Source organism: Gossypium arboreum, chromosome 6, assembly GCF_025698485.1.
Source record: "Gossypium arboreum isolate Shixiya-1 chromosome 6, ASM2569848v2, whole genome shotgun sequence".
NCBI lineage: Eukaryota > Viridiplantae > Streptophyta > Magnoliopsida > Malvales > Malvaceae > Gossypium > Gossypium arboreum.
In genome coordinates this window covers 108992796-109009220 of record NC_069075.1, presented here as the reverse complement: position 1 = coordinate 109009220, position 16425 = coordinate 108992796, and the positions used below count along the sequence as shown (strand labels likewise).

General features: G+C 30.8%; 1 protein-coding gene and 1 pseudogene across 1 annotated transcript; both read right to left on the bottom strand.

Moving 5' to 3' along the window:
* Positions 1-4100: 4100 nt before the first annotated feature.
* LOC108484838 (uncharacterized) lies at positions 4101-4510 on the bottom strand (annotated as a pseudogene).
* Positions 4511-9891: 5381 nt separating this feature from the next.
* On the bottom strand, positions 9892-12945 carry LOC108486799 (zinc transporter 4, chloroplastic-like). The gene is made up of 4 exons (XM_017791039.2): positions 12556-12945; positions 12398-12455; positions 11415-12166; positions 9892-10633 (listed from the first exon to the last, which is right to left on the bottom strand). The coding sequence occupies exons 1-4, from the start codon at positions 12568-12570 to the stop codon at positions 10178-10180; spliced, it is 1281 nt and encodes a 426-aa protein (XP_017646528.1). The 5' UTR covers positions 12571-12945; the 3' UTR covers positions 9892-10177.
* Positions 12946-16425: the final 3480 nt, after the last annotated feature.

Below are 16425 nucleotides of genomic sequence, written 5' to 3'. Positions count from 1 at the left end.
CTCTTTCCAAGATTAAAACCATTTATTGCTGTCTTTTTTTCAGTTTTTCATTGCTTTTTCTATTGAATCTTTCCCATTTTTAAACTGTATAAATACTTTGGTTTTTTATTTGAAAAATATCTCAAGGTTTTAGCTTAGCCATTTTTTTGTACTAATTACATTGTAATCTACAAACAACTCTTGTATTCATAAGCACTCAAACCTTCTTATATTTCTCATAAAAATATTTTTCTTTATTTTTTTATTTTTTTTTTCAGACACTAAATGACGTTAATTATAGCATGGATTGTATCAAACGCAATGAAAGAATATAAATTGATACCAGAAATGAATGCACATTGTCCATTATCAGTAAAATCATAAAGTGAAAAACATAAGTATATTCTTTTATATGTAATATATATTCAAGCGAAATAATTCATTAACTATAATTTTAAAATGGTTAAATGCATAAGAGTCAAAATTTTCAAATTGTTCATGTAAAGGCCTAACCTTTACAGAATTGCTTAAATAAAAGCTAAACCTTTTAAAGTGCTCAAATAAGAATATAATTACTATCAATATTTATTTGATCTATAGATTAAGAAGTTGAAAAGTGTAAAATATGTTAAATATGATGTGAATAACAAATTGCTTATCCAGGGTAGAATAATTTCACTCTTATTAACACATTGCTTATCCGGGGAAGAATAATTCCACTCTTATTTTCTCAATTATAGAACAATAGTATTATTTTCATTTAATTGTGTATGAAAATAGTTTTTTTTTTTTTACTTTTCATATTTAGTCACATTTTTTTTCATTTGATCACTAAAATAAAGTTATTGTTGTTGTTAACCATATACAAAGATAAAGGTTAATTATGAATAGATAAGTTATAACCACATTGCATTCTTATTATAAAGACTTTTGCTTTCATGATTAAATTAACCCATCAAGACTTCAAATCTTCATTTTTGGACAAAAACAAAAACATAGTTATTAATTTACTCTTGATTAATTAGGATTCTTAAGAATTTGTTTTGTTATAATTAGTTATAGAATAGTTATGATTAAAACATTCAATCAATAGTTGAGTTAAAATTTTCATTTTGATTATATAAATTTAAAAATATATTATTGAAATATTTTTCAACGAAAATTTGAAATTTACATGCATGTTCTTTAATATTTTAAATATATGTATATGGAAAATAATTTTAAAAATTTAAGTAAAATTATAAAATAGAACTGATACGTCTTTAACAATTGGTTTTAAAAATTATGGACTAATTGCATAATTTAAAAGTAAGGTAAAAGTGTTTGTCAAATTCCTTTATTATATAGTACAGTAGAGGGCTAATTTATTGTGGTCTCTATAATAGAGGATCTGCTTAAATTAATTAGGTACAAGAATTATGGAATAAGATTTTTTTATTTTTACTATAATTATTGGTTTCTATACCATGTATATTGCCTATGGGTCGGGTGGCTTGACAGAGCATAGTTTGGGAAAGGAGTTTATTATTATTATTATTTTTCCCAACTCAAATTCAAATTAAATAATAAAATATATTTTATTTAAATTTAATTATAAAATACGTAAATATTAATATTAATATGTTTTTAATAATTTATTAATATATAAATAGTAAAATTAATTATTGGACTAGACTAAATTTCGATTAGGACTTAAATTTTTTTAGAATCTAATCTCGGTTTGACCCATAAACAATTATAATTACATGTTAATTTATTCTGTTTACCTGTTTTATTTAATATATTATATTATGAGAATATTATTAAATTGTTAATATAATTTAAATTTTAACATAGATTTCAACTAATGAATATTATTTCTTGGGAATCAATTTCCAATACATTAATCAAATGTATCATCAACATGTATAATAAAATATAAATATAATAATGAAAATATTAATTTAAAGTGTAAACTATAAAAATAGTTACTTTTATTTGTCTCAGATTATATTTTAGTCACTTATGTTTGAAATGTTATATAGTCGTTTATGTTATCGTTTTGTTACAAAGTGGTTATTCTACGGTTAAGTTTTGGTATCTCCCTAACGGCGGTCCTACATAACAGTCTAAATGAGTTTTAAATGTCAACTTGGATGTCTTATGTGGCAATCCAAATTAATTTTTTTTAATTAAAAACCTATTTTCATCTCAACAACTGAACATTTAAGTTGGTATTTAAAACTCTTTTGGACTGCCACGTAGAATTGCCGTTAGAAAGGTAATGGTAGAGTGACCATTTCATAACAAAACGATAACGTAAGTGTCTAAAATGTAACATTTTAAACATAAGTAATTAAAATATAATCAAACAAACAAAAACAACTATTTTATAATTTACTCTAATTTAAAATATAAAATAAATTCATAATTATTTTAAAATTTTCTTTCACATAGTGCGAGAATATTCCTAATATTATATATAATTGTTTTCTTTTGTACTTAATAATGATATTAGTTTTATATTCATTACAAATGTATTTTTATATTTTTCATATAATTTATTCAGATGACATATGTGAGAATTTTAAGTTGGGACAAGTCAAAATTTTAGACGTCCACATATCACAATTTTCTTTTTTAATAGAGGCTTTTAAGTATAATGTTAAATTTAATCATTAATATTTATATTTTTGTTAATTTTATCCTTGTTATTTTTAATTTAAATTTGATTATTAATCTTTAAAAAAATTAACTCGCTTTTCTAATAGAAAAATAGACTAAAATATTAATTTTTTTTAATGATGTTGGTTTGACAATATGCATGGCAATCCATGTATACTTACACCATATTTGGTTGGAGTGAACAAAATAGGGCTGTAATGGAGTAGAACTGTAATGGAATAAAGTTATAATTAATAATGCAATTGTTTGGTTCAATGGAATGTAATAGAGTTGTAATAGTATTCTTGTGTTTGATTGAATGAAATAAATATTGTAATAGCATAAGAAAAAAGACTTAAATGACTAAGGTACCCTTAATGAATTTTTAGATAGATAGTTATTGTTATTGTTATTAAATTTTAATAATATTATTATTAAATATAATTTAATAAAATGATAAAAAATTTAATCATATTTTAACATGATTATTATTAAATACAATTTAATAAAATAATATATAATTTAATAACATTCTTAATATAATTATTAATAAAACTTAAATTAATAAAAATCATAGTATATAATATTATAGAAATAATATATAACCTACTTTATTATTTTTAAACTACAATGCATATTTAATGTGTTAAAGTATCATTAGCGAAACAAATGACTTAGTTATCTTCTAAACTAAAAAGCAAAAGAGTAGAAGTAATAAATAACTTGAGAATTATATTTTACATCCAAATATAATGTTCATACATTAACAAAAGTTACATATCTTCAAATCATTACTACAAGACCAATTCTTTTACACCTCTCACCTTAGATTATTAAAAGTAGACGAGTCATTCTTGCAAGATATTAAAGTGTTACATATCTTCAAATCATAGTAAAAGAGTCACATTTCTTCAATATTAATCTCAATAAAAGTAAAACAAAATCAAAGAATTTAATTGCAAAAGAACTTATAATGATTTAGTGAATAAATAAATGGCTCAATTGTGGGTGGATGAAGCAATCAAGCAAGCTAAATAAGAAAAGGAAGCAATAACAAATTACCAAAAAAAGATGAACAATACATATTAAGAATTTTTACAAAGCACAAAATAGAAATTACAAATACCTTTGCAAATAGAAAACTTGAAATTAATTTTTTTATCAAATTTCATTCAACAAAACTGACTATTTATTTAGCAAATAATAATGCCTTAAATAAAAATTATAATTGTTTTAAAATTTAAAGATAACTAAATTTCTTTAAAATGTTTCATGGCAAACAATTTGGGATCAAAAGTTAGAAATCACATATACATTCATACAGACACGTAGGTACCATATACATATAGCATCCAGTTCCATGACGCCGCAATACACAATGGATATAAAGTAGAAGTTAGATGACTGCATTTTCAAAAGACAATTAAATCAATTCCAATCCTCTTTTATGAAAGCCATTGATAAACTTGAAATAAGAGCTATTTGGTGGAATGAATTTTGGTTTGTAAAGCAATACCACTCTGATTATAAAAGTTTTCCCAATTCTTGCCATTAAAATTTTAAATCTCGACATGGGAAAGCATTCCAGAGTCTAAACATGCGAGTGTCACAGCAATACCATCAGGGTTCAATCTTGGTGTATAGAATGAGGTTATTCCATAAAACTTACAGAATGTATGTTTCGCGGTGTGAGTTCCGAAAATGTATGTAGTAATGAACTGGTCCGAATCACCCAAAAGCTAAGCGGGACAACGAAGTGAACGCTCCCTCTCATGGAGCAGTTAGAACAGTTATGTTTCCAAACAATAACACTAATAGGTGCTTAGACTTTCCATCTTACTTTCTTACAGTGGCAACCGCCATTGTGTAATACTAACTCAGATTCCATGCTGACAACGACCAGGACAAGTGCAAAGTTTATCCTAAAGTTGATTTCTAGTTAGTAACTCAGTTCAAATGCGATAGCATCCTAACAACCATCACACAATGAAACTATTAATCTCAAATCTTCATAACTCGGTCATAATCTAAGTAGTAAGTAGCATTGCGCAATGAACCATTAATCACAAATCTTCAAAACTTAATTCAAATACAGTAGCATCCTAAGTACCATCACTACCATTAATATCAAATCTTCATAGCTCAGTTCAAATGCAATAGCCTCGTAAGAACCATCGCGCAATGAACCATTTCCATTTTTCTTTTAACCCCACAAAAATGCATAAATATGAACCAGGAGCCGTATGAGGTGAAAATCTCATGTACGGTTCTGTAGAGTGGCAGTAAGGGTGACTTATCTGTCAACTTTTCCAGAAAAATTGTACACAACAACACCATCAATCTTTTATCTTTAAAAGAAAAAACAATTATCAAAACACCTTACATGGAAAGGAAAAAAAACCCAAAAACCAATAGATTATAGCACTTAAAAGATAATATCAAAAACATGTTTCATTTGAGGAAAATCTTGATCCCAAAATTGGGAAATAAACTCATGATTGGACATACTAATTTGCATAAGCAAAAATAAAAACAATCATCAATTTTAGGGTTACTTGTGTTGCACAAGCTCCTTTGAAAATTACTTGCTTCCGGTTCAGAAAACCTGAATTAGTATTGAGAGATTGATTAGCAATTCTATGGTTTGGTGTTCTTCAATTGAGTTTGGATTTTTTTCCTTGTTGAATATTTTGCCCCTAATTAAGAAATTTCTACAATATCGATTCCTATGAGTAAAAGATTGAAGAAGTTGGTGAAGGACAACGGCATTTTAGGGCTTTGGAAATGGATAAGGGAATTAATGTGAAGAATGTAGTTGAAAGTGTATAAAGAACGATGATGAAAAAATGAGGGCAAAAATGAAAAAGTAATCTTTCATCATTCTTACCTTGCTCTGAATGGCCAATTCAGAGGTTGGGGAAAAGAATGATATTCTACCTCTATTCATTGATTAGTGGGAATAGAAAGCTAAACAACAACACTTGTAATAGGCATTCCACTGAACCAAACAATGGTTTATGGTGGGCCCCCAAAATTGAGTTACATTGAACCAAACAGGGTGTTAATGTCACGGGGCTAGAACTTTAGTCTCGCAATCTGTACAGCCTTAGGTGATTTTTTTCAAATGCAAACACGCCTATGTTAGCCTAACCATCAAATAATTAAGGATTCACAAAGAGTTCCTCAAATGCACCAATTTATATAGGGGAAACAACTCTAGTCAAAAGAAGGCACAAAAGAACAAAAAACCAAAGAAAAATATGCACGAGAGGTGTTTGAGTGAATACTCTCAATTGTATTACTTTCTCTTAAAGAATTCAAATACAATGGATGAATGAAATAATTAAAAGTAAGGGGGAGACTTTCTATTTATAGTTGAGCTCCCCTATAACCGATAGTCTGGATCAAGTTACATAGATGAACGAGATTAGCCTTTCCCTATAATAAAGGGATTTACAAGATTTAAAATATCTAATCTAATTTAATCTTACAAGATATGATTCCTATCAATTTTTTCAGATATTTACCAATGTAGCCCATCTTTCCATATCAACATCATTAGGCCACCCAGGCTTCAAATAAAAGGGCTTCTCCAACAACTCTTTAAATCGAGCCAGCTCCCTCATGTTAATGATAGACCTCTATGGGATCAGTATGTACGATGGTCACGGTCTTTGAACTACGGCCCATAAAATTCTCCCCCCACCCATTCTTACAACGTCCTTGTTACGTCTTTGGAATGGCATTGACTTAATTTACCTCGATCTCGTCATAATGCCTTAGTTTTTTTCCCGAATCGTCTCATTGTCGAGTCATCCCTTCATTCAGTAGTTTTTTCCCGAATCGTCTCATTGTCGAGTCATCCCTTCCTTCAGAACTTTGGCTTCTGCTTTTGTCACCTCTTAACTTGAATCATCCCACTCGTTGGTACATCTCATTGGCAAGAAGTCATGGCTCTCACTTGCCCTCATTCTGACTTGCTTCTGTTGGAATCCTCTTGATTCTTACAACTTGGCTTCAACATGCTCACAGTCTCTCGGCCTAATTGCTTAAGAACTTTAAAAAGGCCTCTACATTCTTGCTAAACCAACAAGTTAGAATGCAAAACACTATCAAAGTGTTCGGAATGTACCTTACTCATCGCATTTACTTAAGTCAACTATCCAACTTGCATTACCACTTTCCCAAAGTTTGATGCACAATCCAACCTTACCCAAAGATGGTAACTCATTCGATGTGTCAACAAAAGTGAGCCTCATTGATCCTAGTTTCAAAGTTTGCATCGCTAATTATTCCTTTGAGTCTGATGCACAACTCACCTCTTCCATGGGTAGAAGCCTCGCCGACGACTCGGCCAACTCCGTCGCCTTCATTGGATTGAGTCTCATTGGTCCTAGATTCAATATTTGCATCGCCACTTTTTCCCCTAAGTCTGATGCCAAACTCACCTCTTTCTTAGGTGGATGGCCCTTCGATGACTCAACAAGCTCCGTCGTTGTCTTTTCCTTGACCATGGATTGCTTAGGATAGTTCCACAACTCATGCAGACCACAAAACAAAAAGCACTTTACTTGTTTCTCTTTGCTCTTCTTCTCCCTCTTGGCTTTGATTTTCCCTTGCTCGAAAAAGCTTTTTAGGCATTTTGTCTGACGCATCATCTCTTTTGATGGCAGATTTCCTGGGACATTTTCTCAACCTATGCGGACCATGACACAAGAAGCACTCCACTGGCTTCTTCTTGCTTTTGGCCTCCTTGGCTTCGACACCCGTTACGCTCAAACCAAGTTTGACGGCCTTACTTTTTGGCTTGTCCTTCTTTGAAAGCATAGATTTCTTTGGACATTTATTCAACATATATGGACCTTCGCTAAGAAAGCATTTGATCTTGCCTTTTTTTCTGTTGGGTTTTCTCTTCTAAACTCGTGGTTTCTCATTACCACCATCGTTGTTGTTGTCATTGACGTCATCTCCCTCATGATTCCTTTCACATTCGCCCTTTCCTTAGACTTGGAAGACTCAAGCTTGTTTTTCCATAGACCAAGCTTGACCATGGACTCCGCTACCATCATGGCTTTCGACAGGTCTTGGACATCTTGCTGTAATTCATATCTGACCTACGATTTTAATCCATTCTTGAAAACAAGTAAGACCTCTTTCTTGGTCACATATGAAATTTAGAGCATGAGTTCGTTGAACTCTCGAACATACTCCCCTAATGTGTCTCATTCGTAAGTCATCACAACTTTGCTCGAGCTTTATTCTCTGCAAGTTCTAGATAAAACTGCCCCTTCAACTCATGTTAGAACTATTGCCGCATCCCAATCTCATTATGCATTTTATCTGTGGACCTGCCTTGCCACCATAAAAGTGAAAAATCAGTAAGAAACATGGAAGAAATATTTATCTTACTTACATCCTTCATGATGCTTTTGGCATGGAAGTAGTGCTCTATCCTCCATAAGAAATTGTTCATATCACATGCAAACCTTGTCCCTAAAAACTCTTTCGGCTTTGGGACATCATCGTAATTGAGTGTTGCACTTAACACTCCATTCCCCACGGTTGCTAGACACAAGGCAAGCTTTACCTCGAGTTCCTCTAATTGTGTTCAAAGCCTTTGTCGTGGCCATTATTTCTTCTTTAAAGCCATCACCATGACCTCAAGAGCATCATTCCTCTCTGTCAACTTATTCCTATGTCAATTTAACAACTCGTTTACCTTATCCACATTGGAATTGAGAGACATGATCACAAATTCTTTAGACTACTCCCTCAAGTCGTCTAAGTGATCCTCGACCACATCGAGTGACTCTTTTATGTCCTTCATAGACTCCTCGAGTTTGTTTACTTGTTCTTTTACAACTGACATCTTATCCTTCATAAGGATTAGTTTTCTAAACCAACGGGTCTCCACTAACTTATTCTAATCAGCAACTTCTTTCGACATCTCAATGTGCCTTCGCAGCACTAGCTCTGATACCATTTCTCACATGGCTAGATCCTTAGTCTTGCAATTCGTACGGCCTTAGGCTATCCTTTCGATGCAAACATGTCTAAGTCATCCTAACCACCAAACAATTGAAGATTCACAAAGAATTCCTCCAAGATACCAATTTATATAGCGGAAGCAACTCTGGCCAAAAGAAGGCACAAAAGAACAAAAAACCACAAAAAAATTATGCATAAGAGGTGTTTGAGTAAATATTCTCAATTGTATTACTTTCTTTCAAAGAATACAAATACAAGGGATGAATGGAATGAATTACAAGTGAGGGGGAGACTCTCTATTTATAATTGAGCTCCCCCAAAATCGATGGTCTAGATCAAGTTACATCGATGAACGAGATTAGCCTATCCCTATAATCAAAAGATTTACAAGATTTACAATATCAAATCTAATCAAATCTTACAAGATATGATTCCCCTCTGTTTTCTAAGATTAGTTCCCATATTTACCAAGGTAGTCTATATTTCCATAGCAGCATCATTGGGCCACCCAAGCTTCAGATAGACAGGCTTATCCAACAACTCTTTAAATCGGATCAATTCTCGTAGCTTAAATGATCCTCATGTTAATGATAGACCTCCATGGGATACATTGTGTGCGATGGTCACGGGCTTTGAATTGAGACCCATAACATTAGTGTTGACGTGACACTATTTATCTTATATCCCATGTTAGCAAATAATTTAAAAATGAGACAAATTTTCAAAAAAAAATCAAAATAAAGTTCATAAAAATTCAAAAAATTAACATATAGTAATTTCCCAATGAATTTAATTAAAACAAATTCAGAAAACATCAATTCATTCTTTCTAAAAAGTTGATCAAATTCAACTATTTTTAGAAAAGTTGAGGATCAAATTTAATTAAAACAAATAAGAACCAAATAAATAAATAAAAATGTAAACTATGAGTACAAGAACTAAATCCTTATTTAGAATTTGTATATATCCTTAGCTTTATCTCTCTATCAAATTCGAGGATAACTCTCCAACGTCACTACTTAGAATCCTCCATTAACACACTTCCTCATCTTCACGGTCTTTCGAATTTTGTATTGTTCTTGCAAAATAAGAGCATTAAACATCTTTTCTTCTTTTGCTTTAATGGCTGTTGTAAACCCAAAATAAAAGGAGAGAAAAATTCCCAAAGAATTATTTTTCAAGTAACTGGAAGAAAAAGAAGCTGATTCTCTCGTGAAGAAGCAAACTTCTTCAACTACACACATGATACACATTGTTGGTGCACAAAAGAAAAAGAAAAACTTCTTGCAAAGATTGAACCATCAATACCATTGAATTTTGGCTTGTTATTGTCACCACATATATATGTATATAGAATTGCATGTTTTACAACAGGGGAAAAAGGTGTGGAGCTTGACCAGTACTATATCATCAGTATAAGCTTACAACATCTTTCTTTTTTCAGCAGCCTTCCTCCTTTCCATTGTGGAAAGAAAGAACAAAGAAAAGGGTTCTACGGTTTGTGATTGAATTCCCAAAAATAAATGCCAAAATAAAAGAACTAGCAAAACCAACAGTAGTGAAGTTTTTAGGCCCAGATGGCAAGGGAAGCCATTAAACCAGCTCCTAGGAAGAGCATGAAGTAAGATACTACTTGAAGTCTAAAATTGCAGCTCATCCTCTTACTTAAAAAATCTGCAGCAATGAGATCTACTAATGCCATGTAAACTAGAATTCCAGCTGATAAAGAATCTAGGACTCCTTCAATAACCAGAGCTGCTGGGCTGTAATGATTGTAGAACGATGCGATGGCGATCCCTATGCCAATTCCAGCTGGGGTTGTTATGGCGAAAAAACATGCCATGATTGTGGCTGATAGGGTTTTGAATTGAGCTTGGGAGATGCACCCTCCGAGTGCAAACCCTTCAAAGAATTGATGAAATGATAGTGCTGCAATTAGAGGCCTTATTGTGCATGGACTCAGGGAAACACCCAATGATAGGCCAATGATGACTGAGTGTGATACAATTCCAAGCTCCAAAATCTGCCAAAAAAATAAAAAAGAAAAGAAAGGAGACGTTACAACCACGGAAAAATATGCAAATGCCAAGAGCTCAAAACCTTTTTGACCCAGAATTTTATCAGCTATTAATCAGGAAAAGATAAAAGTTTAGGAGCAATCAAAACATATTGTCGTCTCACTAGAATTCTACCATTAGATTCGTTAGCCTAAAAGTCCAAAGACGAAGACTCCTAACATCAAACCTGTTAATAGTTGTCCATTTAATAGATTTGTAAACTAGTCAATTTTATTTTCTTTAGGTAACATTTTAATTATTGAACCACTAATTACCATTAATAGTGTAATAATAAGTTGACATAACACTTTAAATTATTATTTTAAATAAAAATTTGAAGTTAAATTATATTTCTTTTAACATTTTTTCTTTATTTTCTATTTTCTTCTGTTTCTTTCTATTTTTCTCCTTCTCTATCTTTTGAAGGTAAAAAAAATAAATTAAATTACTTAAAATAAAAATTATATAAAAATTAATTTTATAATTTAATTTAAAATTTTTATTTAAAATAATAATTTAATATACCAAATTAACTTACCTTTACATTATTAAAATTATTAAAAAAATTAACATTTAGTAACTAAAATAGATATCAACACAATAACACAAGTAATTAAAATATAATATAATATTTTAAATATAAGTAATTAAAATATAATAAAAAATAATTAGATTAATAGGCATATTTAACTAGGGCCCCCATGACGTAAACAATTAAATTTCAACCAAGTTTAAGAAATAATTTACCTGGGAAACAACGACATGCCTCACGCCAGTATCATCATCCTCACCTCCATGCCCATGTCCATGACTATGACCATGTCCATCATCATGACCATGATCATGATCATGATGATGTGCACGACTCCTCAATAAGCCATCACAACCATCTTGTCCATGTGGATGACTATGCCTATGATGTGCTGCATGCGCATGCATCCCAACGATGTGCATTCCCCCACCTTCCTCTTCCCCAAAAACCTTCCCATTCCCATCCTTGGTTTCCACAACTAGTACAATCCCAGAGTCTGAATCCGGGTCTAACGAATCCACTCGACCCTGTTCTTCAGTACTTGCTTTAGCCAAACCTTGTTTCCTCTCATAATACTGAGTCCCCACGAAATCAACAAGCAAAGTAACCAAAGAGGCAACCATGGCGAAGAAGCCCGGGAATGGGAATTTGGACCAAGGGTATTCCGGCAAGCAAGGATTTGTGAGAGCGTCGGTACCACCGGCGAGCATGTGGACGAAGCCCGTGGCCAGAATCACGCCGGCAGCAAAGGCCTTAGCGGCGACAAAGAGGCTCCCATCTGTACGGAGGAACTTACGGTGCTTCCCGATGAGTGGAATAGCGACCCCGGCCACACCGGCAAGGAGGATTGAGGCTATAGCTATCAGCTTTAACTTCAACGCCGCTGATTCGTCACGGCAAATCTCTAGCTCCGAGGATTGGCAGCTCGTGTTGCTCATTGCATCGGTTATTGTTTGCAAAAAGGACTCTGTTTATTCAATTGAGCGAAACAAATTAAAAAAAGAAGATTAAAACTGATAAAACATTAAGCACAATTGAAGAATTTTGAGAAAAGTAGACAAGTTTGCAGCTCAATTGGGTTGAATTATGAAATCCCAGAACCAAAAATAAATGTTTTTCGAAAATTTAATTCCAAAATTTTCCCACCACTCAGTAACCTCGTAAACATAAAAACTAACAAAAGGGTGTTGGAAATTACCTGGGAAAAGCCTACTCTTCGACCCCAAACGATCAAGGCGGAGCAGCGGCAAAATATCCTAAAAAAGAAAAACCCAAATAAACACAATGAATTAAGGAAAAAAACAAGGAACCCAGAAACAACAAGGAGAAAGGGGTTTCAAATCCCGAAGAACAAACCTCAAAGATGAACATGAGAATCGAGAATCTAAAGCAAAACAAATGGTGGGTTCAATATATAGAGAGGGAGAGATAAAAAGAGGAAGGAAAAAAAAGGGTATCCTATACTTTTGTTGCTTTTTAGAATGACAAATCAAAGTGAAGAAGAGGATTGAAGAATCTATGAACAATACACGTACATAGGGTATAGAGATGTGTGAAAACACAGCATTTAAGATGATGGTGTTAAATCGGTAGCAGTAATATATGGGGGCAACAAGCCGAGCATAGGAGGCGATGGAAAGACATTCAGAAATGAAAGGTAATAATAAGCAGAGAGTGTCGACATTGTTTGAGGAAAAGGTAAGGCAAGAGGAAGAGGTGGCGTCCATAGTTGCGAACTTTCGTTAAAATATGAAGTTAACTATGTCGACATTGTTTCATTTTATCCATTTGTTTCCTCTCACATCCATGTTACCATCATTTCTTACATTTTCCTTTTGGCGTGTGGAGTGAAGTTAAAGGTGCATTCCATAAAATATTAAAACAATATTGAGCTACCCTTTTTTTATTGACTGCAAAGAAGAATTATAAAAATAAGTTATTTTTAGAAATATAAAAATTCAAATGCAAAAGATTCCTAAATTGCCTTGAGATTAGAAAAAATTCTCAGTTAACAAATCTGAATTCCGATCTCAACTTTTATGTTCTATTATGCTTCATAGAACAAAATTTTCACTATAAATTCTGATTTTTGGATCATAAATACTTTTAGAGCCTAAGTAAAAAAAAATGCTATGCAAAGGTTTTCTTTTATGTAATATATATTTATTTTAAACATATAACATTATATTTTAATATTTAAAATATAATTTACAAATAATTAATATTAACTACTTAAAAATATTTAAAATGCATATTTCATATATCAAAATATTAATGATGAGTTACAATAAATTATTTTATATTATTACTAAAATATTATAATATTAATAAATTTAAACGTTATTTAAATATATATTTTTACTTATAATATTTTTAAAATAAACATTTTACCTTACAAAATAATTTTAATAACAATACTAAATGTTTTTATATTATAAACACTTTTCACGCATCAATTTTCAAAAACAATCAGAAATTGTCCTTTAAATGGAAATCAGATGTCCATATTCCTCTAGCTTATTGGTACAAAATTGACAATCTCCCATAGTATTTTAGGTATTTTTATGATCATCTTTCTTTTATTAATAAATGATCTTATTAATTTTTTCAACCACTTAAAAGTTTAGGATAAATTATTAAAATAGTTATTTTTTTTGTTTGTTTTAAATTATATTTTAGTCACTTTTATTTGAAATATTACGTTTAATTACTTATGTTATCGTGTTATAACATTTTAGTCATTCCGCTATTAATTTCTGTTAACGGTGTAATGGTAAGCTGACGTGGCACGTTAAATTATCATTTCAAACGAAAATTTTAGCTTAATTTCTATAATTGGTCCTTATATTTTTTCCTTTTGAGCAATTTAGTTTTTTTTTTCTTTTATGTTCTTTTAGCTTTCTTTTTTTCCCATTCTCTTCTACTTCTCCCTTTATTTTCCTCCCTTCTTCATTTCTTTTAACATAAGTTTTCTATGTTTTCCATTTGTTACAACTAGTCGACAAGCTTGCCTCACTCGAAAAAAATTAAATTGTTAAAAAAAATAATAAAAGTATAGTGACTAGTTTTAAAAAAAGAAAAACATGGAAAAACTCTGTTAAAAGAAATGAAAAAGGGAGGAAAATAGAGGGAGAAGCAGAAGAGAATGCAAAATAAAGAAAAAAAAGGAAATTTAAAAAATATAATAAAATAAAATAAAATTGCTCAAAACAAAAAAAATTTATGGGGACTGATTTTAAAAAGTAACCTAAATTTTTTGTTTTAAATGATGATTTAATGTGCCACGTCACTTACACAATCACACGTTAACGGCAATTAACGATTCAGTGACTAAAATATTACAATGCGATAATGTAAGTGACTAAAACGTAATATTTCAAACATAAGTGACTAAAATGTAACCTGAAATAAACAAAAGTGTCTATTTTAACAGTTTAACCTTTTTTTATTTAAAAAACACATAATTTATATCAAAATTTTGTATTTTATAAATAATATATATAAGAAAGAAAAAAAAAAAGAGAGGTAGCGTTATAGGGAATAACCTCAAAACACATGAGACTCGAGATTTGAGGTCTAATTTAGAATCTATTTCCTTCTTTAATCTCAAGATGCCCTAAAAATTATTGTATTTAAATTTTTACACACATCTATCTTATAAAACATTTTATAAGAAATAATGAAAAATAATGTCATGTTGGGTGTCAACTATAATTCCATCTTTAGTGGTGCGATCTTCATACGATCAAAAATTATCTTAGTCATTGAATTGATGAAAATAAATCTAAGCCATTAAATATGTCAAATTATACTTGACACTTACTCAATCAGTGACCCACGTCTTAAACTTATCTTTTACATTGGGAAGTGAGTTTTTGGCTTAAAACATTACATACATGTGTGTATATATATATATATAGAGGAGGATCCACAAATATAGTGTAAAAATTAAAATAGTTTTATACATTTCTGCAACTAAATATTTGATTAATATTTAATCATTCAACCGTTGAATTTATCAATATAATTGTACTTATCAAGCTTGTAAATATTTTAGTTGATCCTATAATTCTATTATATCGATCTAAAATACTCTATATATTAATATATATTCAACGATTGAATTTTTTTACATAAAACAAATGTTAAAATTTTTAAATTTACATTATATTTAATATGTATGATCTACATGAATAGACCATGAAATATAACGGTTGGATTGTTATTCATTTAAGCCCTTTTTTGGGATAATGCAACTTTTGGCTCCTGAACTTGGCAAGTAGGTCCACATTGGCCACTGAACTTTTTTTTATGCATCTCGACTCTTGAACTTGAAAATTGTTATTCATTTAAACCCATTATGTTAATGACTGCGAAAAAAAAGAATAATGTAATTTTTTACCCCTGAACATTGCAAGTAGGTCCACATTGGCCCTTAAACTTGATAATTATTGTAACAACCCAATTTTTAGTGGTACCGAATACAATAATTTTGGAACTCCGTTTTTCGATGATCGAGTTAAGAAATATTATTTATTAATATTTACAAGATTATTACAGTATTATACTGAATTTTGGTCTAATAATTTAGTTATGTGGAAAGTTAGTCAAGGTACAAGTGTATCAGTTCAAAAGTTATTGGTTTTGGAAATTGAGGTATCGAGACCTTGTAACACCCCCTAATCTTTATCCGTTGCCGGAATAGGATTACGGAGCATTACCAGATATTTCAAAACAAATACAAAAATTTAACAATTCAATAAACATACATTACATAAATTAATTATATAATCCCTTTTTGGGGTCCTCGAGGCCCAAAATACGTTTTAAAATCAAATCGGGACTCAATTGGAAACTCAGTAATTTTTTCGCGAAATTTCAAAAATTTTCCTAAATTATGCCAATTTCAACCAAAGCACATTACTTAATTTCTTAAACATAGAAAATATGTTCTCATATATATATATATATATATATATATATATATATGACTCTTATCATATTATAACAACATTTACATCCATATCCCAAAATGACAAATTCAACATCTTAGGTACATGCTATATAAAAAAAAAAGTACTTTACCACAATGAGTTCGGGATCAGCATTGGATGCTGATTTGACAATTTGACTTTAACCTAATCTGCGCACGGAAATAAACCATACGCTGAGTATAAAACTCAGTGGTATTTCTATAATCTGAATACTTAAAGAAAATAACATTAC